Source organism: Phoxinus phoxinus (genome assembly GCF_949152265.1).
Source record: "Phoxinus phoxinus genome assembly, chromosome: 5".
NCBI lineage: Eukaryota > Metazoa > Chordata > Actinopteri > Cypriniformes > Leuciscidae > Phoxinus > Phoxinus phoxinus.
The window spans coordinates 22,612,213-22,638,479 of NC_136880.1; the positions used below are offsets into that span (position 1 = coordinate 22,612,213).

General features: G+C 37.4%; 1 protein-coding gene across 1 annotated transcript in view; it reads right to left on the reverse strand.

Annotated features, from left to right (window-relative positions):
• dpydb (dihydropyrimidine dehydrogenase b) overlaps positions 1–26,267 on the reverse strand; it is a gene marked incomplete at its 3' end in the record, with an annotated part of 120,585 nt that overhangs the window by 2,744 nt on the left and 91,574 nt on the right. Inside the window, exons 17-21 of the mRNA XM_079613373.1 lie at positions 24,202–24,322; positions 22,597–22,716; positions 12,702–12,844; positions 8,120–8,299; positions 687–836 (exon numbers count right to left, since the gene is read on the reverse strand). Coding sequence (XP_079469499.1) covers positions 687–836; positions 8,120–8,299; positions 12,702–12,844; positions 22,597–22,716; positions 24,202–24,322 — 714 coding nt within the window. The remainder of the gene's footprint in view (positions 1–686; positions 837–8,119; positions 8,300–12,701; positions 12,845–22,596; positions 22,717–24,201; positions 24,323–26,267) is intronic.

Below are 26,267 nucleotides of genomic sequence, written 5' to 3' on the forward strand. Positions count from 1 at the left end.
GTATGAGATTAACAGTGAGCTAGATCAACATTAGAATAACATACTGATCATATTATGTTGAACTAAACGCGGATATTACGTCATTGACAGGCAGGCGACAAGTGAACAGGGGATTCCAGGACGGAAAATTAAAATTGGATTATTTAAAATTGGAATTTCTCTGAAATTAAAAATCTTTGGGAACTTTTGGGATATTGTAAGTATATAACTGAAGGAAATATGTCATAATGTGCTAGTGATTTTTTAGATATTTTATTTAAAAATTCTTACATATTGTAGCTTTAAGGAAGTCACACGTAAGTAACAGTCGCATGCCTAGTCAATTCTCTGCTATAAGCATCAACCGAAACCGAAAGTAGCCTATTAAAATCATTCAGATTTCACATGTCATTGCGATATGCATATTGTGATATTTCTATAATTTCTATATATTGTGCAGTCCTAAAAAACAGTAAGACTGTGAAATATTTGTATCAATTTAAAATAACTGTTTTCTATTTTCATTATTGTAAAATGTAATTCCTGTGATGGTAAAGCTGAATTTTCAGCATCATTACTCCAGTCGTCATAGTCACATGATCCTTCAGAAATCAAATATGCTAATATGCTCGAGAAACATTTAGCCTATTAGTATTATCGATGTCAAGCAAACACCACGGTGATATGAACGGTGATATGATACTTACTTTCACGCTGGGGACGTGTGTTTTGGGGATGTTAACTCTAGCATCACTGGTGTCTATGATCACATCGCCACTGGCGTCTTTTAGGCTTTTCTTGTACTTCACCAAGGCTTGAGTCTTCATCTGTAAGTATGGTCCAAAGCTAGGCAGACTCTTTTGAAGAGAAGGATGACAGTTGAAATAAGACACAAATATTTGAGAGATCAGTAGTTAATGTACTTTCAGGTAGTTTGAAAGATCATTAAACATTCTATATTTGTCTATAGATGTACATGAACTACTGATCTGTTCAGCATTCTATAATGCATGCTAATGACGTTTTAATTAAAGTTATTCGAAAATTATACCAAGACAAGATTGAGATGGACGTCATGTGAATTCATATCCATATTTAAATAAACCTCAGCTTTTTACACCAATCTAATCGAAAGTGTGCTAAAACATCCCTGCTCTCACTTCCCACATCCATTTAGAACAAAAGTGGTTGTAGTGCTATCTTTGCCTCTGAGTCTTGCACACATGCCTGACCCTCCAGAGCAGCAGGGCTAAAGAGGCGATTCGTATTCACAGTCACACTCTCATACCGATGCACCGAGCCTGAGAGGTGGCCATAAAAGTGCCTTGAGGCTTCGTTTCTACAAAGGCCATTCGACAGGAAACGCCGGCTCCGCTGACGAGAAATCAAGTTTGCCACAAAATTAGCCATCCTTTTAATGGAGCCATAAAGAGAATCTGCAATGAATTGTTAGGAAATCGTATAATACTACCGGTAATTGCAAGGATTAGCTGGTCAAACTAATGGTTTGACACTAAAATGGTAATGAATGGTAATTTGAGGGAAATGGACTTATGGGTTGCTGATGGGCACCGCTTCCAATAACTGATATTTTCAGTTTTATAAATGCTCTTTCATGAAGAAGTCTTTTTTTTGAGTTTTTTGGGGGGGCTAATTATCATATTTATAATTTGAAACGTTCGAGCAAACACTGACTTGTCGTAATGACGGTTTCGTTTTGCATCTCTCTTCATGACCTCTCTGTGAAAGAACGGTTCGGTTATTCCAGCATTTTAACAATACCCTATTACACCTTTCCCGCAACAAGTATTCCTTACAACGCCTGCCACAAATCCATTCGTCCCAACCAGAGGACATTTAAATTGGTCTAGCATTTTCCCAGTCACACAATCTCCACATAGCTGTCATCCACAACCCTTCATTTCCACCATGGCCAGATGGAAGTGTCTCCGCTGCAAAGCAAAAGAATCAAAACACGGCAGGAAAGGATCAATTATTAGCCGCCCGCGTCAAACTTCTCACAAGTCTCTTGTTTGTCGATTTTTTTTTATTTTAAAGTAGCTGCCCGAAAGAGAGCGAAGGCCTTTGGTAAAGCAGGACCTTTCAGATGAATCAGAGAAACAAATCTACGGTGGCGGTGTTGACTGCAGGACTAATGGCCAGCTTGGGGTTGGGGGGAGAGGCTCATCCTCCATGTATTTATTTCCCTGTAGAGCTAACACTGGTGGCCCTGTTCTAATCCTGCATAAAAGCACTACTCTCTCAGGCACAGGCTGACAGTCTAATGAATCAAGCGCTCCAGCCCTGCAGCAGACAGTCTGAGGAACCCGCTGGCGGCTGGGGAGATAAACGTACACACACTGACTACACACACAGGCCTATTCTCATGCACGCAAAAACACACTGGCTAGACAGAGATATGTCATTAACATTAGTCAAAATAAACAGAGAGATGACTGGCTTGCTTGATTTCATGGCAACTTTGAACGCTACTTTATTTTTAATGTGGAGACAGTTTACTATTCAAATAAACAGCCTAAGGGTGTTCCATAAAAATAACTTTTTTTTATATATTATTTTAGGTATTTTTTTGGCTTTTTTTTTTTTTACAGTGATAGTCAAGAGCAGACAGGAAATGATGGGGGAGATCATGAACACAAGCTGAACTTGATGATCACCACAGCTCAACCACTAAGCCACATATGAAATATTATTACATTAAAAGTGCAACATATAGGTACCATATTGATTATCGGCCGATATTAAAGAGTTTTTACATTTATCTGTTTCAGCCGATACAGTTTTTTTTAATTGTGCATATACCCTATTTTTACTTTTAGATTTCCTTTAAAGGGGTCATATGATGTTTTTTTAAAGTTTAGTGTGTAATGTATCTGTTTGTGGATGTATACGATCTGCAAAGTTGTAAAGCTCATAGTCTGCCACAAAGTGATTTATTCCATCTAACAGGGAACACTGATCCAGGCCTAAAACGCTTCGATCGAAGTCAGTCCAGATATTCCTACGTCACAATGTAAAATATTAGCATAATGCCCGCCCAAAGACATTAGCAAATAAAGAAAGCGAGGCTTCAGTGAATTGCAGTGTTGTGGTCGCGTCATGGGAGCACTGTGTGTTTGGATGCAAAAGCAAAACCGCTTTGTTTGGCCTTCTGAAAACTGATAAAATTAGGAGTTAGAGGTTAAGATTTATTTATACAGTTGTTCCTGAGCAGTACATCCCAAAAGTTTGCTTGTGCACAGCGCATTTTACAGAGGACAGCTTCTTGAACTCGGGGAGTACAAGTCTGCTCAAGTCGTGTTTGCAAAGACATTTCCGATCGATTGCTTTGACCATCCGCCTTTTCAGAGTCCGACTCGGCTCAAACTGATACAGTAAAACCGACGAAATTAACTGCGTGTTTACAATTGCAAAAGCCTTGGAAGCTGAAGCTCACGATTATAATAATGGGCTTTACATTTCCAACACACGCTTGGCCAATCACAACGCACTGGGTCAGCTGACCAATCAGAGCTCTGAGCTTTTCGGAAGGAGGGGATTTGTAGAAATCAGCACGTTTCAGACAGACTGGGAATAGAGGTTCAGCAATAATGTACTGTGTACAGTTTGTGAACAAAATGTTTCTTGAACATTAAAGTATGTTAACCTATTCTATTTCACTCATTAAACGAAATAATGAACTTTTAAAATAGCATCATATGACCCCTTTGAATCGTAAAGTTTTTTTTAAATGAATCTATTAAAATCACCAACAATAATTTAATAACAAGTAAAAAAAGTTAAATCTTCTCAAAAGAAATATCAAAAAATGTTATACTGTGAAAATTATAATGTTGTGATGCCTAAATTTACTTGTAGAATTTATATAAAAAAAATTTTTTTATTTGATATCAGCCATTTAAAGGTCATCAGAGATGAAAAGTATTCATTAATATTCATGAGTTGTTCAATAACTTTTGTTCAGTTACAAAGTGGGCGCTATAATAACACATAAACCACTGTCGTCCACTCAATCTAACTGATCGGAAAAGTATGAAGCGTGGAGCTAAAAAAAAAATGGTGGTCTCATTTGATTTAAGGCTTGTCGGTTAACATTGAATAGCCAATTAAAAATGTTTGCTTTAACAAAATTGCCCCACAGATTTACAAAGAGTATTTCTGTTAAAGTGTTTTTCATATGCTTTTACAAACTTGAGATGAAATTATTGTCTTTAGCTACTAATCAACATGCCACAGATGCTGTCCATTCAGCTTTAAACACCAGTTCTTCAATGACACTATATAAAATACTCAATTTCAGTTTTCTTTTTAGCCTAAAAACCAAAAAAGCAAATCTGCTGTTCCAAAACAACACAAGAACTTTCAACAGGACAAACATCTATTCTAATACACAGCCCACACACAGACACAGGTGCCATGAAACTGAACCAACAACACTCGATCACGCCTCACTGGCTAACACGTCCTTCTCAAATCTCACCAAAACCACACACAAAGCAACTGACCACCATTTTGCCTCCGGCAGTCTTGTGAGTAAGTAGCGGGTATTTAAATGGAAACCAGCGGAAATCCCCTACGCCTATTATAACTTCATGTCTTCCAGACACACAAACTGCAGTCTGCCCGACTCACAGCAACCCATTCAGTCCTATTAGATGAGCTCTTCCTCTCTCGCTCTCTCTTTCTCTGTTTTCTGTTTAGCGACGAGTCACGGCGTATCTGCTTTATGCTAATTCTCTCTTAGATCATTCAAAGGATTCAAAGGAGAGTCTACAAAGCAATACACTTAACAATGAAAAAGAAATATAATGATAGGAGTTTTCACAAAGAATGTTTTTCCTTTTACAAAGAAACACTGAAAGGAAAAGAAAATGCCATTTGCTTTGGGCGTCTGCTAAACAGACAGGTTGAATACTTGCATTTAAAAGCGAGCACGCTAAATAACAGTTATTCAAACGTGTTGGAGGAAAAGGAATCTTTCCCTTTTCTTTCTTTCTATTGAGATGGAGTTTTTTTTTTTTTTTTTTTGCTGGTCCACTCCACGAGGAGTGCTGTTTTAATGAGAGGAGCTACACGCACTGCCAAATCTCATGTCCCGGGCAACCAGAAAGCCTCTGCTAATTAGATGCAGAGCTTTCCAAAACACAGGGCTTGTCAATTCTCCCATCTCCCCTCTGGATTATAAATCAGGAATGCAGTGGAGGAAGGAGCGCACATTATGTCAGTGTGGGCTGAGTGATTTAAATTATACGAGAATTAGAATGGAAGCCCGGCCTCCTATGTTCTGTAGCATTACGCCGATTGCCGAGGGATTCGGCGAGAGAAGCGTTAAGCTTTATCCTCGCCTTGTAATGGCCGCTAATCACACTTTAAGAGCTAAACAGACCTGTGCTACGGAAAAGCATATTTCAATAGGACATCAGTTGAATCGTTATTGTTGTCTTGATGTGACTCCCTGATGCTTACACTTATACATCCTACTGTATCATATTGATATGAACATTTCTAAGGCCTCTAAATGATCAATATGATCAAAACTTTGCTGAAGAATCTGTCGCACACAATCTACTGCATGCCTTCTGTTTTCTGATTGATAAGTTTATACTTTTTTAGTAAAAGCTAGTTTTAGTCAAATTAAAAGTCTTTTTAGTATAATTGTAAAAATGCCCTGTCAGGTCGTGGGACACGCCTTTTTTGCTGTGAAAAGTAAATGTAAGAATAAGTGATAAACCATTACTGGACTGAAGCAACTTGAGTTTACTTGATTTTTTTCAATCATCATTATATTGCTTTGCATTATATGTTTTGCCCCCTACAATTTAACTAAACAACGTTGATAATAAAACGAAGCATTTGAGTATCATCTTACTAAGACATACTGGGAAATATAGAGTGACAACTCATTTTTATAAAAGTTTTATGCAAGTACTCTGCTATACATGCAGGTGAAACTCGAAAAATTTTAATATTGTGCTAAAGTTCATTTATTTCAGTAATTCAACTTAAAAGGTTAAACTAATATATTATATAGACTCATTACATGCAAAGTGAGATATTTCAATTACTGAAATAAATGAACTTTTGCATGATATTCTAATTTTTCGAGTTTCACCTGTACTGTTATAATGATCGTCCCTGATTTACATTACAAGCAATCAGATCTTTGTTTTTGGCCATATAAATATCAGAAACTGCTCCAAATTTTGGGCCTCTGAATGAAATCAAGGTGTATTTTCTTCCTTGAGTATGAGCTCCATGCTATAAAAGCCCGATGTATCAAATATGACACTCAACAAACAACACATATGCAAACTTTTAAAAAAAATATTTTGTCTAAATGTTCAATAAACTGTTCCATTTTTTTCCTGACTATTATTTCACGTCAGGCTTTATAAGCTTGACACTTCATAGACGATGAGGGTAAAAGCTCTTACAAAACGCACAGGTATATTTTTAAGCACCAAACAAAGTAGCTTATAATCAGTGTACCTTCATTATTTATTTAAAGTTTGGCTTTTATCCAATAGCGCATTTTCAATTTACAGTATCCTCTTATGTAATGGCACTAAATAATACAGAATAAAACAACAAAACATTAATCCCCCAAGCTCAATTTAATGTAAGGAGCTCAGTGCTGGTATCATGGTGGGCATTGATCTCTGCACTTTAATTGGCTTCAGGCAGTGAATTTGCTCTTGTTTGGCACAGAAAGAAATAATGTAATAGTCAAGACCACACATCTCTTTTTGTGTCTCCTCTCATTAGTGTGCACAGATAATGGAAACCTTTTGCCAGTGTCCTCACTCCATTTCTTAACAACAGCAAACATTCAGATAGCCGTGCGATTGTGTGGAATCTGCTTTACATGCTTTTTTTTCTCTCTCTTGAGGAATACAGAGTTCCTTCAAATTAAACATGTAACAACTCTCTAAAGCAAACCAGAACTTGTGGGACCAGCATGACTTGGACCATAAAAAAGACAGAAGTACAATTATTTAATGTCTAAAATTTTAATATATAATATAATGTAATACTTTGCATAAATTATGTAATAGATCCTTCTAGTTACGTCGTCTATTTTGCACAATTACAAGGTTTATCATCCTTATCTTTAAGGATGTTTAGACATTTTTACTGGACAACAACACAAAGAAAATTATGATTTAACAAATAGTTTTGCAGAGTATTTGCATATATTGACAAAATTACGATCTTTCAATGTTTTTAAATAAAAGCAAATAAAAGTGTCTAAACACCCTCCTCCCACTCCTTATCTCCCAAAACGGTGTGCTTGTTTCAGGACAGAGCTCTACAGACACCCTGTTGGGACGAGAGATATTTCGCCCCTCATGTTTTTTAAAATCATGTCGTAGTCGAAGAATAGCACTTATCAGTTCACAGTGTTTTCCCCCCTCCATCACTTTTAACAGAAGCACAAAGCTGTTTATGGAGAGAGAGAAACATTAGCATATGTTTGTGTGCTTTCGTTTTTATGCTGAGTGAATACGGTGTAGTGATGGGGAAAATATCTTTTTGTGCAACTATGAAATTTCAATGGAGGGCTGAGACCAAGCGAGAGAGGCAAACATAATCACAATTCGAATAATTTAGTGATATTAAAACTAAATATATGGTAATTCCGGTCGAAAAACACACCAGCTTTGATTATCTAACATTTCAACACCCTCACATTGTTGTGCTCTCTGTGTGTAATGTAATTCACAACTAAAGCCCAAAATAAAATAAAAACTCTCTTCGTTGATATCGATCACAGAAGTATTTGTTAAATTTGTGCAAAAATAGATGGGTTTCACAGCATAGCTGAGGGCCACCATTGGTCAAACGGTCACAGGGTCACTAACTGGCCCCAGGAAGCCTGGGGCTTCTTTCACGCCAAGCAGAGGAAAGTAAATTACACTCAATCCTTTTAGCATCACCCTCATGGCTATGTTACTAACACCCACAACCTTAAACATCCTTCATGACTCAATAAAGCATTATCTCCACACCAGGCGGATTTTGCCTGTTTAATTGCAACACAAATCACTAAAGGTTAACCAGAAAAAGAGTTTTGTTTTTTTAAAACGAGCCTTAGGCGACCAGCCACAGAGATGCTCACCTTTCCGACGAGCTCCTCCACGCGGGGGACGGGTTTGCCCTTCTGGTGGCGTATGGTGGGAGGAGACTGGCCATCCCAATCGTGCAGCTCCTCTATGCTTTTTAGATACAGCAGCGCCTTCAGGCCTAAACAGTAGTCCTCGATCACTGTGAAGTCCTGGTTCTGCACAGCACTGCACACCTGTTAAATATGCACAGATAAACAGACCTCAGGGCCAAGACTTAGTGAAAGACCAGTGATTACGCTATCCACATCATCTTTTAGTGTGTGTCTTCTTAAAAGCAGAGTGTATTCAATGGCTGAATGCAACATAATAGAAAGAAAGCTGATTGTGTGATTTCAGAGCTATAGGACCGAGTTTCATTTCATTTAAGTTATTTACTGATAATCTTCCTCTCTGCTGAAGCTCTGAAATCTCATTGACGTTCACATTCAAGAAATGGCCAAACCTTTTTGGTTCGCCAGAAACAGCTCAAACTCTATTTAATTTTACTGTTTAAGAATAATAGCACCTATTCTGTTCACGGTTTCTGAACATCGAATAAGCATTGAAAAGTTTGGGGTCAGATATGTTTTAAAGAAGTTAATACTTTTATTCAGCACAAAATATCTATTTCTTTTGATTTCTTGTTAAGCAGCACAACTGTTGTAATAATAAGAAATCTTTCTTAAGTCATATTAGAATGATTTCTGAAGGATCATGTGACACTGAAGACTGGAGTAATGATGCTGAAAATTCAGCTTTGTCATAATATTTTACAATATTACTGTTGTACCTGTATTTTAGAATAGCCTTGACAAACATATGAGATTCCTCTCAAAAACATTAGAAATTCTCACTGACCCCAAACGTTGTAATTGTAGTGTATATGTCTGTCTGACATCAGGAAGTTGTGGAAGAATGAGTCGTTTAATTTTGAAAGTTTTTTGAAAGTCCATTTTTTCTCTCTCTCAGAAGATCAAGGAAATTTGTATTCCCCGTGATATGACCTCTTCAATAATGAGATAAAGTCTGCCAGACAGTCTCAAGTTAAACAGACACAGAGACTATCCAAGATTCATCTTCTCCACCATAGAGAGTCTGTTTAACCCCTCACCTTAAATATCATCTAAACGTTTCCCAACAGAAAAGTAGTTTGCATCGTTCTTCACTGATAAAATCCAAGGCCATCAGACAAACCACAGCTGGCACTAGTCCTTTTGGAGTGGTTTCTAACTCTCCATCTCCTGTTGTAAAAAGTAAAATGTCCATTTTCCCACTCATCAGCCTTAATAAACTAATACTAACCAGGTCACATCACTTGTGAATTCTTTAAGGGTCTTTCTTTTTACCCATTACACGCCAACTTGCTAAAAAACAGTTTTAAACTCCTAATTACTGGACATCCTGAACATTGTTAATCAGTTCCTCCAGCAAGGATTTTTCCCACATAATTTAAAGATAGCAGTTGTTAGGCCTCTGGTGAAGCAAAGTGATTCTCCTCCAATCTTCTATTTCTTGAAAACATAGTATTATTACTGCTCAATAACTCTCTCAACATTAATAATCCTAATGAGACATTCCAGTCTGGCCTTACCATGGACCTAAAATTGCTTTTAACAGATCTGCAAGTAATAAGGTATATCTGTCAATCATAGATCTTTAGGATCTCAGTGCATCTTTAAAACTTTGGTTCATAAGATTGTGCTTGATTTACCAACCTATCAGTTTCAGTCCTAGAGTATCCTAAGTGACAGGGAAAACGATGTTGCGCTGGGTGCACAGCCACCTTCAGATATTTTGTGGAGTTCCCCATGGCTCAGTTCTAAGTCCGTTATTATTTAAATATGATATGCACCGGTTAGCTGGTGTAATGAATCGATATCCTTCATCAGTATGCAGATGATTACAACTTTTATTTTTTTACTTGCACCAGATGCCCACAAAACAATTTAAAAAAAGGACTGGACACAGAAAGATACTTTAAAAGTTATAAGTGAGAATTAGCCCTTTCTTTAAAAGTAAATATAGTTTTTACTGTGCTGTGCCATATCTACACTAATTGTCTCTAAAGTAAAAAAAAAAACTAATTAGGAATCGTGACAGCAATGTTTGTAAAACAGCATATTATCACTTTCACAGCATCACAACATCTCTTTCCCCTATTGACAGTGAGAATCTCATTCACGCTTTTGTCACATCAAAACTTCACCATTACAATAGTATTTTGGCTGGTCCATATAAAAGCTCCAACAAACACTTACCAAGAGTTCAGAAAACAGCTGTACGATCGCTGACTCTTACTAGACTGAGGAATCACATTGCTCCAGTGATTAAATCTCTTTACTGTTACTTGTGTTGATTTCAAGATCCTTTTAATGTTGAAATGTATTTATGGCGTTTCCGCTGCATACCATAGCAAACTGAAAACCTGACAACCTACATGCAGTTTTAACAAGTTTATGTTTCTCTTCTCTTCTTGTTTGCATTTTCTTTTCTTTTATTTCTATCTGCCCATTCCATGTTCTCTGTTTCCTTTCATATATATGTATGTGTGAATGTGTTTATATGTACACTACTGTTCAAAAGTTCAAATGTAAATAATAATAATTGTAAATGTAATTAATTGTAAATAAATGTAAATAATTTATTATAAATAATAATATTACCGTTTAAACTAATATGTTAATATATTTTAAAATGTAATTTATTCCTGTGATGGTAAAGCTGAATTTTCAGCATCATTTATCCAGCCTTCAGTGTCACACGATCCTCCAGAAATCATTCTAATATCATGATTTGCTGCTAAAGAAACATTTTTTATTATTAATAATGTTAAAAACAGTTGTACTGCTTCATATTTTTGTGGAAACCATGCATTTTTTTCTCTGATGAATAGAAAGTTCAACAGAACAGCGTTTATTTGAAATGGAAATCATTGTCTTTATTGTCACTTTACTGTTAATTTAATGCCTCCTTGCAGAACAAAATGATTAATTTCTTAAAAAGAAAATCTTACTGACCCTAACCTTTGAACGGTAGTGTACACTAGACAAAAATGCAACAAACTGCACTTTACGGGGCTTTTAAAGACACTAATATGATGTTTTTAGGCCACATGCTTTTTGATTTTCTCACTTTTCATTAATTTACTTTTTTTATCTTGAATGATAAAAAAACAGTAAAGTGGCTTTGAGATAAATTAGATAAAAAATGGCTTTCAGATGAAAGCAATGTTCACAGAGCAACTCTCTCTTCGGTTGTTAATAGGCAGATAAACCCTAGCATTCATCTTTCTGGAGTCACCCTGGAAGACATGCTGAAGTGCTCCTCAAATTGCCCTATTAAAAACATTACTGTACATTACTTCTGAATCCGGATATTTGCTGCATCTTTAGTAGGTTGAATATACTTTAATATTATTGATAAAGTACGAACAATGCCACAACAAATAGAATTGCAGCAATGTTTAAGAGATCCTTATAGATAATTACCTCAGTTATTTAATATATATTTATGTTTATAGTAATATATTTATAGATGAACTAATTATTCGATCAATACTTGTGCATTGCACACACAAAACACAATGATGGTGACACTCAAAACCACAGCATTATGGGAAGAGATGCACTTCAAGTAATCAACACAACATATAACTCAAACAGAATACCAAACCTGACAACACCAGAGCAAATTATGTACAAAAACGAAAGACAGAGTAAAAACGGAAGTAGTAACTTACATGAATTATTCATGCCACGTTGGAATATTACATATATATGACGTATATCTTCAAATATCATCAAATTGTGAACTGGATATTTTATGAAGAAAGAAAAAAATGATTGAGAAAAAGCTTGATCATAATGAGTGCCATGGAGAAATATATATGCGGAGCCTCTTGACTCTAAGAGAGTTTAACGTTGTTCGCCAGGGCAGCTCACTGGACTAATCTAATCCATGCAGGAAATGGAGCTACGATGTGTTCCTGTAACCCGCTGGTGACACCGATTCAACTATAGTGTAGTGAAGACTTGGCTAGTTTACAACTCCTATTACTACGAGCCAGCACTCTGCTATTACATGTGGGTGTGATTAAAATGTTTTAATTCCAGTCTTTTCCCCCCCAGAACTCCCAGGCACTTGTGAAACGTTATTTCAGCACATAATGAGTGTTTTGATTTATTTATTTAAAAAGAGATTTCGGAGGCTGTGGCATCATGTTGAGATAATGGGTTTATTTGCACTAACAACTTGTTCAGAGCCATGTTGTAAATTGCAATTTGCTTTGAGATTGTTGTTGCTCCTCGGCTGTAGCAGCTCTGTGTGAGCGTAGCCAATTCTAGACTCCTTATTAAGGATTGATTAGAATAGACTACTTAATGCACATGTTTAAACTCAGGCGTTAAGTGTGCATATCGTATAAAAACAAAAATAATGTGTTTTTACCCGAGCCACGGTTCTACAAATGAGGACATTATCAGGCTGAGGCATGGTATAGCCTAGTGGTTTAAAGGCTGATAAATAAAAGGTTGTAGGCTCCAGTCTTACAATCACTGGTGGAGTTGATGGTAGTTGATGATGAATGTAAGTGGTTACCTGCAGGACAGATGCTCCAGTATGAAGAAACTGCAATCCAGACTCTGCTGAGTCAATGCCACCGGTAGCCAAGATCGGGAAGCCAGGAAGTGCTCTTGCTATAGCTGACACCGCGCGCAGAGCTATGGGGCGAATTGCATTGCCTATCCAAATTCAGGACAGAAAAACATTTTTAATTGTAAAACTCAGAATTATATAAAATCAGTTCAAACATATTACAAATTCAACATGTGACCAGAGCACGTCTCATGCATTCACTACCATTCAAAAGTTCAGGGTCATTGAGATCATTATTTTGAAAGAAATGCACACTTTTATTTAGCAAGGACACATTACAAATGATATACATTTACATTAAAGAAATTAGAATGATTTCTGAAAGATCACGTGACCATGTGAATTCAGCTTTGCCATCACAGGAATACAAATATTTTAAACTTTCAAATTTGACAAAAGAACGGTTCATTTAAATTGTAATAAACATTTCGCAATCTTACTGTTTTAATGTATTTTTGATCAAATAAATGCAGCTTTGCTGAGAATAAAATTTTACTGACCCATCATTTTTGAATGAATGTACATAGCAGTATTGCTTCAAACACAACAATCCTACTTACTAAAAGCGTAACCAATAGACAAATTCTTGCTCCGTTTCAAAACCTAGTGAATATCCTATGTACGCAGCACTTTAAGACCGTAATTTAAAATCATAAGCGCACTCCTAATGCGAAGGCTGTTCAGAAGGTAAGCATCTTGATTATTACGCTGTCTTCTAAGACACCTCGTTTTTGAAGAAATTCAAATCTCTATGATCCCAGAATGCAACTAAAAATTATTATTTTTTAGTACATGGTTCTCGTGTAAACATACCCAGTTAGAATATTTTGCACAAGCATGAGTATAAACACAACAAGGCTGTAAAAGTGGATTAGTAAGCCCCTAAGGAGACATGGTGATGGGGAAGAAGAAGAAAAAAAAAAACGAGATTGCAGGTAAAATCTATCACAATGTCCCTTAGGGTCTGTGAAGATTAGTGAGTAGATGAGTTCACCTGTTCGAGATGATGACATTTAATGTCCCTGACAACCTCTGTAGTCAAAAATATTAAAAACTCTGGTGTATTTTATGTCATAGCAAATATTTTGAGCTTGTTTTACCCACAGACCTTATTTCAGGCATTTAACCACAAACCCTTTAAAAAACCCATTGACTTCAGAATGATAAAACCGGAAGTGCAAAAATGCTTGTTTCTAGGCTTTAAGACTCATTCCTGCAGCACTCTATTGTGAGTCAAGTCTCCTGAGTTTGTGTGGCAGAGTTGCTGCCTATGTAGAGTATTTCATAACAGTCACTTGAGAGGTTTAGGCTAGACAGTGAGGCTTTTTTCGAGAGGTTTTGGATCAGAGCGACTGTGTCTACAGGTGTCTGAGTTCACCAATGCAGCAGCACAACCCTCCCCTCCCCGTGCCTTTCTGTCTTCATCTCTGAGGATGGCAGGATTCCCTAATGAAAGCCGAGCGGCTTTCTGATCAGCCAGACAGATGGAAGTGTTTATCACATTACATTTAACCTCATTTTCCCAGCAGGTTCCCATTCATTGATCACAGCCGCACGTTTGTCCACATTCATTTCGTCGGCGCGGCTCAGAACTCCACTTCCACCGTTTGATGGCTCGAGACAGCTTTCTTTTTTAGCCCCACTCTGGCGTGCTAAACGATCCTCATCACCCACACCATTCCCAGATTGGGTAGATAAATTCAATCACGGCACATATTTTTTTGCATCCCCGTGCCGCATGGTTAATTATGTACATATGGGCGCTTCCCTAAGCCTCAGGCATTTCCTGCCGCCCTCACTTTTTTTTTCCTGCTCTTCCACCTGTTGGCTGGATGGATGACACGTCAGGTAGAATTTGTCATCTCTGCTCTGTTCTGACAACCTAATATCATAAGAAGACATTACTCGGCTCGCAACGAAAGCCATTTGGGTGTGATTTAGAGATGGGGGTTCGGCTCACTGCAGCTTAAGTCGAGAGGCTGGAGCTCTGAACACATCATTCCTTAATGTCAGTGCGAGTCAAATATGTTTCGAGGTAATAATGTCCCAGCAAGACATCTGGTTCCAAACGCTACAGCTCAATCGGCGATGGGCTACTGTACTTTGAGTGATGTCACAATCACATTAATATGGACACGACTTGTGCAACAGAGGTTGAGAGCCATCAAAGCACTTGTCATCCTATGGCAGCCGACACCGATAATGTTGTCAGGCAGCACACTTCCACTCAAGAAAAGCTTCAGTCCTGTGATATTGTTGTGATGTTATTGTGGCACTGGCTCTGTCCTTCCCTGCGCTTTGTTCTTGTTTTTCACGCCAGCCGCGCTGACAGCTCCTGTTGCTCTGACAACCCCAACATGTCCTTGTCAAACAGGGTCGCTCACGCCTGTTTCTCACCAGTACCTGCGGTGAAGTTGCCGGCACAGTTTTATTTAAACCTTCAAGTACAATTTCAATGGTCATCATGGCATAAATTTATACATTTTTGTCTTACTGAACTAACAAGTCAAATCTAATTTTCCTGTGAGTTTTACTTAAACTATAAATGAAATGCATACGATTATAATTTTTTATAATCATATCCGGGGCTTGACATCAACACCCGCCAATATATATATATAATATAGGCATTTTTCACTTGTAGTCTTTAAAAAAGGCACCTGAAATAAGTGCAATGTGGTGTTATCGCTTTAATATCGCTTTTCCGATAGCCTACATAAAATCGATACTGAAATTTCTGAAATACTTCCAATACTAATTTTCTACTGAATAGATACACGATACCAGCTGCGCTTTCTTGCTCTCTCTCATCTCTCTGACAGAGAGTTGACACACAAACCCGCCTCCCGTCCCTCACTCGTTTAATTTGTTCCGCAGATTTTGTGCTCACATCCCCAAAGTGCGCGCACATGACGGTACTAAACTGCGTTCTTTTTTTGCTGCTTATTGCTCTTGTAAGGCTGGAGAAACTGGTTGGAGAGATAGACTGGTATAGGAAACAAAGGACCTTGCTGGAAATTAACATCTGACCTCCCCCATACAGTCTTACTCCCTCTCATGCCTAAAGACTCACACAAGAATATATGTGGTTTAATGTGAATGATTATTATGTTTAGTATCATTTTAAATGTCTCAGAGTGAGTGGTACAAATGTCTCATTTCCAACTAAGTTAAACAAAAAGAAATCAGGTTTTGAGAAGTTTAGAGAAACCGGCACACAAAGGAAGGTTGTCTCTAGGCAAATGGTCGTCTCATACCCCTAAAAGGTGTCAACTCTGAATGTAAATTCCCATTGTTAAAGGGGGGGTACAATGGTGTTTCATGTATTCAGAGTTGTTTACAGTGTTAAAGAGATGGATTATCATGCTAATAATGGCCAAAGTTTGAAAAGTTATTTTGAACGAATAACAGAGAATTTCTGTGCTGAAAATCATACTTCCGGATTGCAACACGTTTCGGCTGGTTTTTTTCTATCGTAGATCTAATGACGTAGACCAGAGTGGAACTCCTTATATGAGCATTGCTCTCGGAAAAGCGCGTTCACGCACACGTCGACTAGAGGAGAGAAAGACCGCGCTCATCGACGCATAGACATCATATATCTCTATATAATATCTATGCATCGACGCGCTACTACCGGAAATCATCATCAGCAGCGCTAAATAGGAATGGTTGATGTCAAGAATGTCTCCAAAAAAGTGTGTTTTGGGATGTGAGGGAAAGTTTACCTTGTTCAGCTTCCCAAAGAACCCAGTGTTACTGGAACAGTGGATGCAGTTTGTATTTCCGGGACAGCAAAGGAGTGTGGCAAGTGCGGTTTTGTGTTCTGGTCATTTCAGTGACGAATGTTTTATTAACAAGGCCCAGGTCGTCGCTGGATTTGCAAACCAAATACTATATATATATAGTAATATGGCCTACCGCACCACGATCGATAATAAGCAAACCTTCCCGGGCGCTCCCGCTTGACTCTATAGCTCCGCCCACGCCCAGAATCAAGGACCTCGGCTTTTTCCGGTTAGAATCGGAAAGCTGTATTTTTATTTTATAAATATGATGAAACTAAAGACTTTTTGGAGATATGAAGGACGCACTATTACTCTATAGGTACTCAAGATTAACATGAGATTGACTGAAACTAAGTATTTTACCCCCCCTTTAACATGTGAAAGAGGTTTTGGCTATTTAATGGAATGCGGCAGGAGAATCGGGGCGCTTTCTGTATCTAGACTGGCCCGTGATGGCTGGAAGTGACAGAGACTTCCAGCCTCATGTAATTTATTCAGGTTGGGTTCTTTTTATTCATGCTTTATATTGATTATCTTTGAATTGATTATACAATTGACCTGATACCTGATTTAATAAATTGTTACATTTGATTATTCAAACTGATTTTGACCTTGTTCATTTAATAAGTCTAAAAGTAATAATCAAACATTCGCTCACTTTTAGTGATGCATAGATATTATTAAAACCTTTCATTTATGGAGTCAGATGAAATAACGAGTAAATACATATGAGAAATGTATTAAATTACTTTGAGATGCTGGAAAGACGGAACACGCAAGAAACCTTCCCGTGCTATTGGAAACCCTCATTGGACCATTATAGCGCGGCTTACACTCTTAAACAGTCAAATACACACAAAATAATGTCAACATGCCAGTCTTGGTGAGTATTCACATAAACACAGTCAGTTATGTTTTAAGTGAATACAAACAGTTGGGAAAGAAAACCCATGTGTGACAGTATAATGGATCCGTGCGTTACAGCAGTCTAATATAGGCCTACCTGCTGCCAAGTTATGATAATATTAAAAATATCTATATGGCATATTTTCCCCATGCTATCGATGCCAAAATTGTGGCCAGTGAAAATGCTGAGTGGCTAGTAACTTTAGGAAACCACTAGCCAGTGTGGCTGGTGAGCAAAAAAGTTAACGTCAAGCCCTGATCGTAACACTGTTGAAGACAAACTTGACCTGAGAGTGGTCAGATTATAAACTATATTCAAGTTTCATACACTATACAATCAAATATCATAGTGACTTCGAAAGGAAAGAGTATATATCAAAATCTAGTAATTTCCATAGCTATCTTCACTCTAGCGTGTAGTTTACGTGAGAGGGAAAGATTTTCCTAGTCAGATTCCCTGCTCGGGTTAAAGCCGACTACCGTATTTGTACCTAGTACCATATTTGTGAAGTGTGGACTTTTCTTTAAATTTGGAATTGATACAATGCCCATACATACTTTGTAAAATTTCTCAACACGTATTACACGCTAGCTCTGTGAATGTACTCACGGTTACTGAGGCTTCTGTGAGGAACCTAAATGTCCTAGGCCTTTTCTTTTCTCTATGCTACTAGTGTCAGCGGTATCACACTTGTGCTTTATGGAGAGCACAGTCTGTGCTTAGAACAGAGACTATCCTGACTCGGTAGTGCTCTGTATCTTTCATCAATACCTCATTACTCTAAGCAGTGTCCTATCACAGCTTCCAACGTGAGCGAACACGGCTCCGGACGAGTGCCATCCTCAGTCTGGTCCCGTGCTGAGGTGATTGACAGCTCAGTGAGGCCATCGGTGGCATCTGTTAGTGCGAGGCGTCCGCTCCCAGTGCCAGACTCTCTGATTAATAATTCCAAACACAGCGCGAGACAGAGCGTGGGGTCTTAGCATCCTCTACGATATCTATCTTCATCCGAATATGTTGTGCCTCAAAAACACCCAGCCAGATAACAAAAGCAAATAAGAGACGGGGATGACGGTGCAGCTCTCTGTTAATTACGCCTGCCGATGCTGCCAGGGCGTCTGGGGAACATGGTTTCCCATGCACAATGAAAGAGATGCAATAATATATCTGTGACAGCAGACTAGTCGGTCGGCATGACCAATCATTAAAACACACATCAAATGAAGAGCACGCTGCCAGCTAAATGAAATCACAGTGGGAGGCACAACCAGAGGAAAAATAAAGTGACCATATGATCTAGACTAGAGGTCAGCAATTACCGGAACTGCAGCCTGGGTCTGTACCCCTTATTGGCAGATACATAACATTATAATCATAAACATAGCTGCATCTGAAGCAATGTACGCAGACTACAATCACAGACTATATGATGTTATTATGACAGCAACAAATGTATAATGTATATAAAAACACTGAAGGGGGGGGGGGATTCGGGAACGCACTGCTGCTTATATGTAATGAGTGATTATAATCAAGGTATTAATCAATGTTTCCTTCTAAATATCAAATGAGTTGAATGACTTCTCTGGAGATTTTACTTTGTTAAAGAAGTTACCAGTGTGATTAGTGAAATGTTCTTTTCATGTATTATTTAATGTTTTATTTGGTATCTGAATGCAGTAACAGTGCTGGCTTATTTAGCCTGGCTTCCAGAAATTAAATATGGACTTGTTTTGTGTTTGAGAAAGGTCTTCCACGTGTTAAAACATATAGGGGTCATTGAAGGCAATAGTTTAAGGGACCATTTCTTTGTTAAACCCTTACTTTCCAGTTAGACTAAAGTGTAGCTTTCCTTGAGAGAAAGAACGCTTTATCTTGATGTTTTGAGAGGACTCTCCTGGTTATGGTTAGAGCCTGGCCAAATCCAACCTTGGAAAAGCTGTGTGTCGGTGTGTGTGTTAGTCTTTTTGGTTACAGGTTAAGGAACCACAGGCATTATTGGAGATTGACTGATTAGTTGTTCGGGACAGGATGGCGCCCGTCAACCCAAGTCTGCGACCTGCAAGGACACGACGTGCCTAACTTCAGCTGCGAGGTCCGAGTTTCAGCTGCATAATCGATGGAGATATGCTTTAGTCTATTGTGGGAAATTACTATGATTATCTTTTTCTTAGCCAATGAGAATCATTTAACCGGAAGCAAGTTAGACCTATAACTGCTGTGATCTTTGTAACTGTAAGCGGGGCGGCCTATGAACTATCGTGTGAGTCTTGTTTTATAATTTATTATAATTCGGACTTTTTTCAAACATCTGGTCCTTGGGTCCTAAACTGTTACCCCCTAACACCACAATGGCAGGACAACTTTTTAAGAAACAGTAGGAGAACTGAAGAAAAACATTTAAGTTTCTTTATGTTGTTGACAACAGATTTTTAAAGGGATATTTCAACCAAAAATGAAAGTTCTGTTATCATTTACTCACCCTCAACACATAAGACTTTCGTTCATCTTTAAAACACAATAAAGATATTTGTATTGAAACGTGAGAGTAACTTTATAAACTTTAGAGATCATAAAAGAAACGAGCGATTTTTTTCTCGGTTTATATGCTAAACTGATTTAATTTCGGCTTTTATTCACATATGAATATTTAACAATGCACATACTGTATAGAGCTTATCAAATATGGTAAACAGGAGCTCAAAAGTGCTTGCTTAACGCACAAGAACCAGTGTGCTTTGTGCAAGCATGTATGATTGAGCAGCTTTAAAGCGTAATGGACTTTCATTGGAAGGACAGTTTTCTTGGGGTTGGAACAACATGAGGTTAAATAAATAATATAATTTTTCCTTTAATATGTTTCTGATTCTGAATCTGTTGAAATGTTGTCATCTCCTTCTCGTCTTGACCCAGTGCCATATTATTAGGTTTGTAAACTACCGGTAACTCAGAAAAATGTGCATGGAAAGCACGTATTGTTCACACCATAATCGAACCTTTCCACAAAATTACAGGCATAGTTCATTTATTACCCAGAACACAAATTAAGATCTTTTTAATGAAATCAGAGAGCTTTCTGTTCCTCCACTGACACTCCAAAAACATAATTTACCACTTTATTTACAAAATATTAATAAACACACGCATGTGTGTTGTGTTGACGCCAGAGCAGACATTGTTGTGTGAAAGCGCATAAATAAAGTGGAAAATTATGTTTTTTCTTTTGCGCAAACAAAGCACTTGTGTAGCTTCATAAAATTGAGGTTAAACCACTGGAGGCACACGGATAACTTTAATGATGTTTTTACTACCTTTCTGGGGCTTGAAAGTGGTAGTTGTGTAGGCTGTCAATGGAGGAACAGAAAGCTCTCAGATTTCATTAAAAAGATCTCTATTTGCGTTTCGAAGATGAACAAATGTCTTTCGGGATTGGAACGACATGAGCATGAGTAATTAATGAAACTGCTTAAGTTTTGTTTGGTACCTTTGTATGTGAGGAATTATTGAATCAATGGAAAACCCCTGATCTGAACCAACCTGAGAATAAAAACAATTGTAGGTGGGGAACTAATAAATGAAAGCACCTTAAACCTGGCCACTGCTGCCGAGTTAAACATTAAATTACTGAATACATTAGAGAATCAAGCCAGTCCCACCGAGAGCTCGGGGCGGCACACATTTATGTGCCCCTGGATGCTCTGCACATGCTTTTATGTGCTCTGGATATGGGCTTCTGAAACAAAAAGTCTGAGGAGAGCTACTGTACTGGGAGTAGATAAAATATGTGGGGCCGCATGGGCCCTTTAGGGCCCCGCTGATCAATAGGTTGGTATCGGGCAGCGTCTTAGACCATTGCTGCAAGGCTGGGTCCCATGGGAGAGCTGCACGGTGAGGCCCATAAGACTTTAAAAGTGAAAAATATGACAGCCAGTCAGTTTTGCTTGCATAAAATAGAGCCTCAATAGTATGAGTATTAATTTTTAATGCAGGCCGTGTTTCTGACCCTGTCCTTGCCTCTGCAGACATTGTGGCAGCTCAGCTGAAGGGAGAGGTGTGCTGACGTGAAGCTTAAACACACTGAACTCTACACAGCTGAAACTATAAAGCACACACTGTGTGTGAATCATCTGCCGTTTAATCTGTTAAATGTTGTTTTATATGTGGCCACAGAGATTGTCTTTATTAGTGGTAATAAGTGCAGATGCATACTGACCTTAATGTTCTTTCCGAACACTAATTCAAGCAATTTGTAAATGCACACATTGTTTGTATAACCTTGACTGTAGTGAACACACAATTGCAGTGACATATGTACAATAATATTACACTATTGCAAAAAAAAATCTTAATTTATATATATATATATATATATATATATATATATATGTTTTCGGATTAAAACATTCATTTGAATCTCAAAATAAGTTTATTTTCCTTACCCCACTGTTAATTTTTTTTTTTTAAGTCTCACTCAATTTTGTTGGATTTATGCTTAAACAAGAAAAAAACTATGTAATGTATAAAATATATTATTATCATCAATTAAAACAGCATTATTTGTAGTTTTTAAATTAATTTTTCATAATCTTTTATTGATTTAATTTAATTAAAAAATAGTGATTGGCATATTAAAGCATGTTTTGAATTACGACTAATTTGAATCTTGAAATAAGTTTAGCTATGTTTCTTACCCGATTGGTAAACTGTTTAGATGTTTCTTGCTTTAAGCACAAGTCTTGTGTTGAAATTATGCTTACAACAAGAAAAAAACATTTACCAGTAATGTATAATCTTTAAAATAATATAATTTAATATTTAATTGATAAATATGAAATTGATTGAATAATGTGTAATTATGCTTCTCAAGTAAATCTACCTTGTTTTAAAGATACCGGTATTTACTGACAAAATAAGCAAAAAAAATACTGATTAACAAAATGATTTTATTGCAGCGTACTTCAAGCTGAATTCGTGTCATTTTGACTATAAGCCTCCCACACTGTAGATCCATTTCTAGAGAGCAGAGAGCATGCCCAGTACTTTCACACCTGATCTAGTCCATCTGTCTGTGCAGGCAGGACCTGACCAGAGCAAGCCCAGACATCTCTGCAACACACACACACACACACACACACACGCTTACCAGAAACGCCACCGTATGTAGTTCTCGCGCCTCTGCCAATCCCAGGCCAGGGTGTGGCGTCGGCTTTGAGAGCCATCAGTCCAGATACGGTGTTGGTGGCTGTGACTCCATCTGCACCGCCTACAAACAACCACAGAGGTTTTTACACAAGCCTGAAGCTGCTTCAGTAATAGCAACATATGAATACACTGCTCTTGGTAACCCTGTCAAAAAGATCAGCATCACCTCACCAGGGCCTCATTTATAAATGCATGGGTGATTAGATTCTGGTGCTAATTTGTATGGATGTTATCCCATGTTACGCAGGAACAAATCAAGATTTATAAAAGAACAAATTGAACGTAAATCAATACACAGAAAATCTTTTATTTAAAAAGGTTACTGGCCTACATTGTACAACGTACCCTTCATCCTCTTGTCTCTTATTGTAAAGGACACGAATGAGAATGAATGATGGGGTTAAATGACTTTAATAGCAGTGTAATAAACGGCATGAGTAAGCAGAAGTGAATATCAGGGATAACATGTCTTCGTTTACTCAGAATATGCTGATTACCACTTTGGTCTGTACACACAGATACAACCGTTGTACGTTCTATGGAATATATAAACATCTATTTCAGAATAAAGTAGAATAATTATGCATGTCCTAATTATAATGTCATGACTATGAAAATGTAATTTGAAAATGACTGATTAGGTAATTTTAGGTCATTTTTTACGGTCATTTTTCACTTAATATTCACCAATATTATTGATCTGACTGCACTGACGCTGCTGTATGAGAACTGAACTGAGCTGGACTGACGCATTTTTTTGCAGAACTGCTTTATAGATGAAATGAACTAATTTAATAATTGATGATCTCTACGACAAAACTGAATCAACACTGAATTTACTTCAGTGTAAAGTTGCTTTGAAACAATCTGTATTGTATAAAGTGCTAAATAAATGAAGGTGACTTGACTTGTTGAATGTAAACTACTGTTCAAAAATTTGGGATCAGTAATTTGTTTTTCAAAGAAATTAACACTTATTTAGCAAGGGTGCATTCATTTGCTCAAAAGTGACAATAAATACATGTAGGCTACTGTATAATGTTACAAAAGAGTTCTATTTCAAATAGATGTTTTTTATTCCAGATTTGATGGCCATACATTAAAATTAGGGATGCACGATATATCGGGCACCATATCGGTATCGGCCGATATATTCATTTTTAATGTTATCGTTATCGTTAACATTTGGCCGATATATTAAAGCCGATAAATAATGGATTATTTTCTTCAGCTGAGACAGTTCAGAAGCATTTACCATGATGGTTTTGAATTGCTTAAAATATGACTGAAATCACTTCAAAAAGAAAAATAAGGTTACTGGTAAGTGCAGCGCAAGTCTGTCACATACGCTACATAAAATTATAATGAGAACATTATAATTGTGTGCTTGAGTCATGGCTTTTCATGCTGAGACTTTTTTTTTATTTATCAGGCTCTTAAAATTTAGAAAAAAAATTGGATTTAGATTTATTGGCCAATATATCGGTTATCGGCTTTCAAATACAAAGGGTTATGGGTTATCGGAGGTAGGTGAGGCTGCTCATACCCTCATATGCAGCCCTGGCGATGTCAACAATGTTGGTGACGTTTGGTGTGAGCTTTGCGAAGAAGGGGATGGTGGTGGCCCTTCGGACCCAGCGACAGATGTTCCTCACCAGCTCGGTGTCCTAGAGTGATGGGGATGAAGAGTCAAATTTCATTACAGGCTTCTGTAGATCACAGAAAGAAGTGTGCTATTTAAGACTTGTTTAGACATTCATTCTGGACAATCAGAAACTTCCTGCTGTTAATTCAGGGACTCAGAGACTTGTCAAACCCAAAACGACAAAGAGCGCAAACTGGGACGGTTGAGGTGCATATCTCATTCTTTCACATTCATCTGCTGGTCCATTTTAAAACAGCAAGACTGCCCTAAATATTCAGCGAACACTGGCCACAGAGGCAATGTTCAAAATGTGTTTTCTCTCAATCTCTCTTTTTTCCCCCTCACTCACATTCAGTCTCTCTCTTTCTGCTGCTCGCCCACACACACACACACACACCAAGGACTCCAAATGGTTTAGCGATCCCCTCATGAACTCTCTCAGATGTGGCCAGGGAGGAAAACGCTGTTGTGTCTGAGCTTGTCGTCTGAAACACATCGCTGCCTTCATGTTGCTTTTTTACTTATGCGGCTGCCTTTTCCCGCTTCCTTCCCCCAGCCTTCTCTCAGAACAGCTCAGGTCTCTCATGTGCTTGTCATTCAGTAAGCAACAAAAAATAATATATAGAGATATCATATCTAGATTTAAACAAAGTATATTGCGTGTGCACCTTTCTGATAGCATTGCAGTCAAGTCCAGTTACACAAATGTGTCTCTAGCAGTGGTTTTGTATGTTTGTTTGAAACAAAAATTAAATTAGAATAAATGTAACATAACCTTCTACTATTGTTACAAACATTTAATAGACACGTAACCCTGATCACCCCTATATATTATATTATTTTATATCCAGTATGCACACCATCATTCAAAAGTGTAAAGTTGGTCAGTTTTTCTTAATTTTTGAAAGAAATCTCTTATGCTCACCAAAAATGTGCATTTATTTGTTTTAAAAAAAACTGTGAAAACAGTAATGTTGTGGGATATTCTTACAATTTAAAATAACTGATTTCTATTTTAATATATTTTTATAATGTTATTTATTCCTGTGATGCAAAGCTGAACTTTCAGCATCATTATTCTAGCCTTCAGTTTCACATGATCCTTCATAAATCATTCTAATATACGGATTTACGAAACATTCAAAGAAACATTTCTTAGTATTATCAATGTTAATTTCGTGCTGCATAGTAATTTTGAGCAAACTGTAATACATTTTTTGAGGATTCTTTGAAAAGAAAGTTCAAAGGAACAGCATTTATTTGAAATAGAAATATTGTGTATCATTATAAATGTCTTTACTGTCACTCTTGATCAATTTAAAGCATCCTTGCTGTAAAAAAACGGCATTACATGTATTTTTTCTTTTTAAATCTTACCGAGCCTGGTAGTGAACGGAAGTGTATATAATGCATTTGTTTCTTCAATTTCACCACAGAAATAAAAGTGTAACCAGGATTAGTTTGACCCCATGCTATTCTAAATATGTCTGCTATAGATATATAGCACTGCACCTTGCTATTGTCATTGACGTTATTTTTGACGTTTCTAATATTTCTTTTAAATCAATTTCAATCTGACGTTTTGGAGGTTACGACCTGCTGTAAAAACAAATTTATATGACACTTCGAGGTGCGGTTGGGTTGCCACCTCCCACCCTGATTGTAGAGATAACTAGGTGTGATTATGAATGAAAATAGGGGGTCTTGGCCTCCTCTAAGCCGCTTGTAATTTGAACACTGGTTCTCCTTAATGCGACAAAACTGTAAGTGCAACAAGTCAAATTTACTGCATTTTAGTCACTTGTTAAAGTAACGAGAAATACAGAAATAAAACATTGAATCGGATACAGCTTGAGTCCCTCGGGACTTTTAAACGAAGGAAAATAACCCATCTCCAGCAACATCTGGAGCAGAATAAAGTGTGTTTTATAGTGTAGCCGCATCTCCTCCTCTGTTGGTGCTGTGGT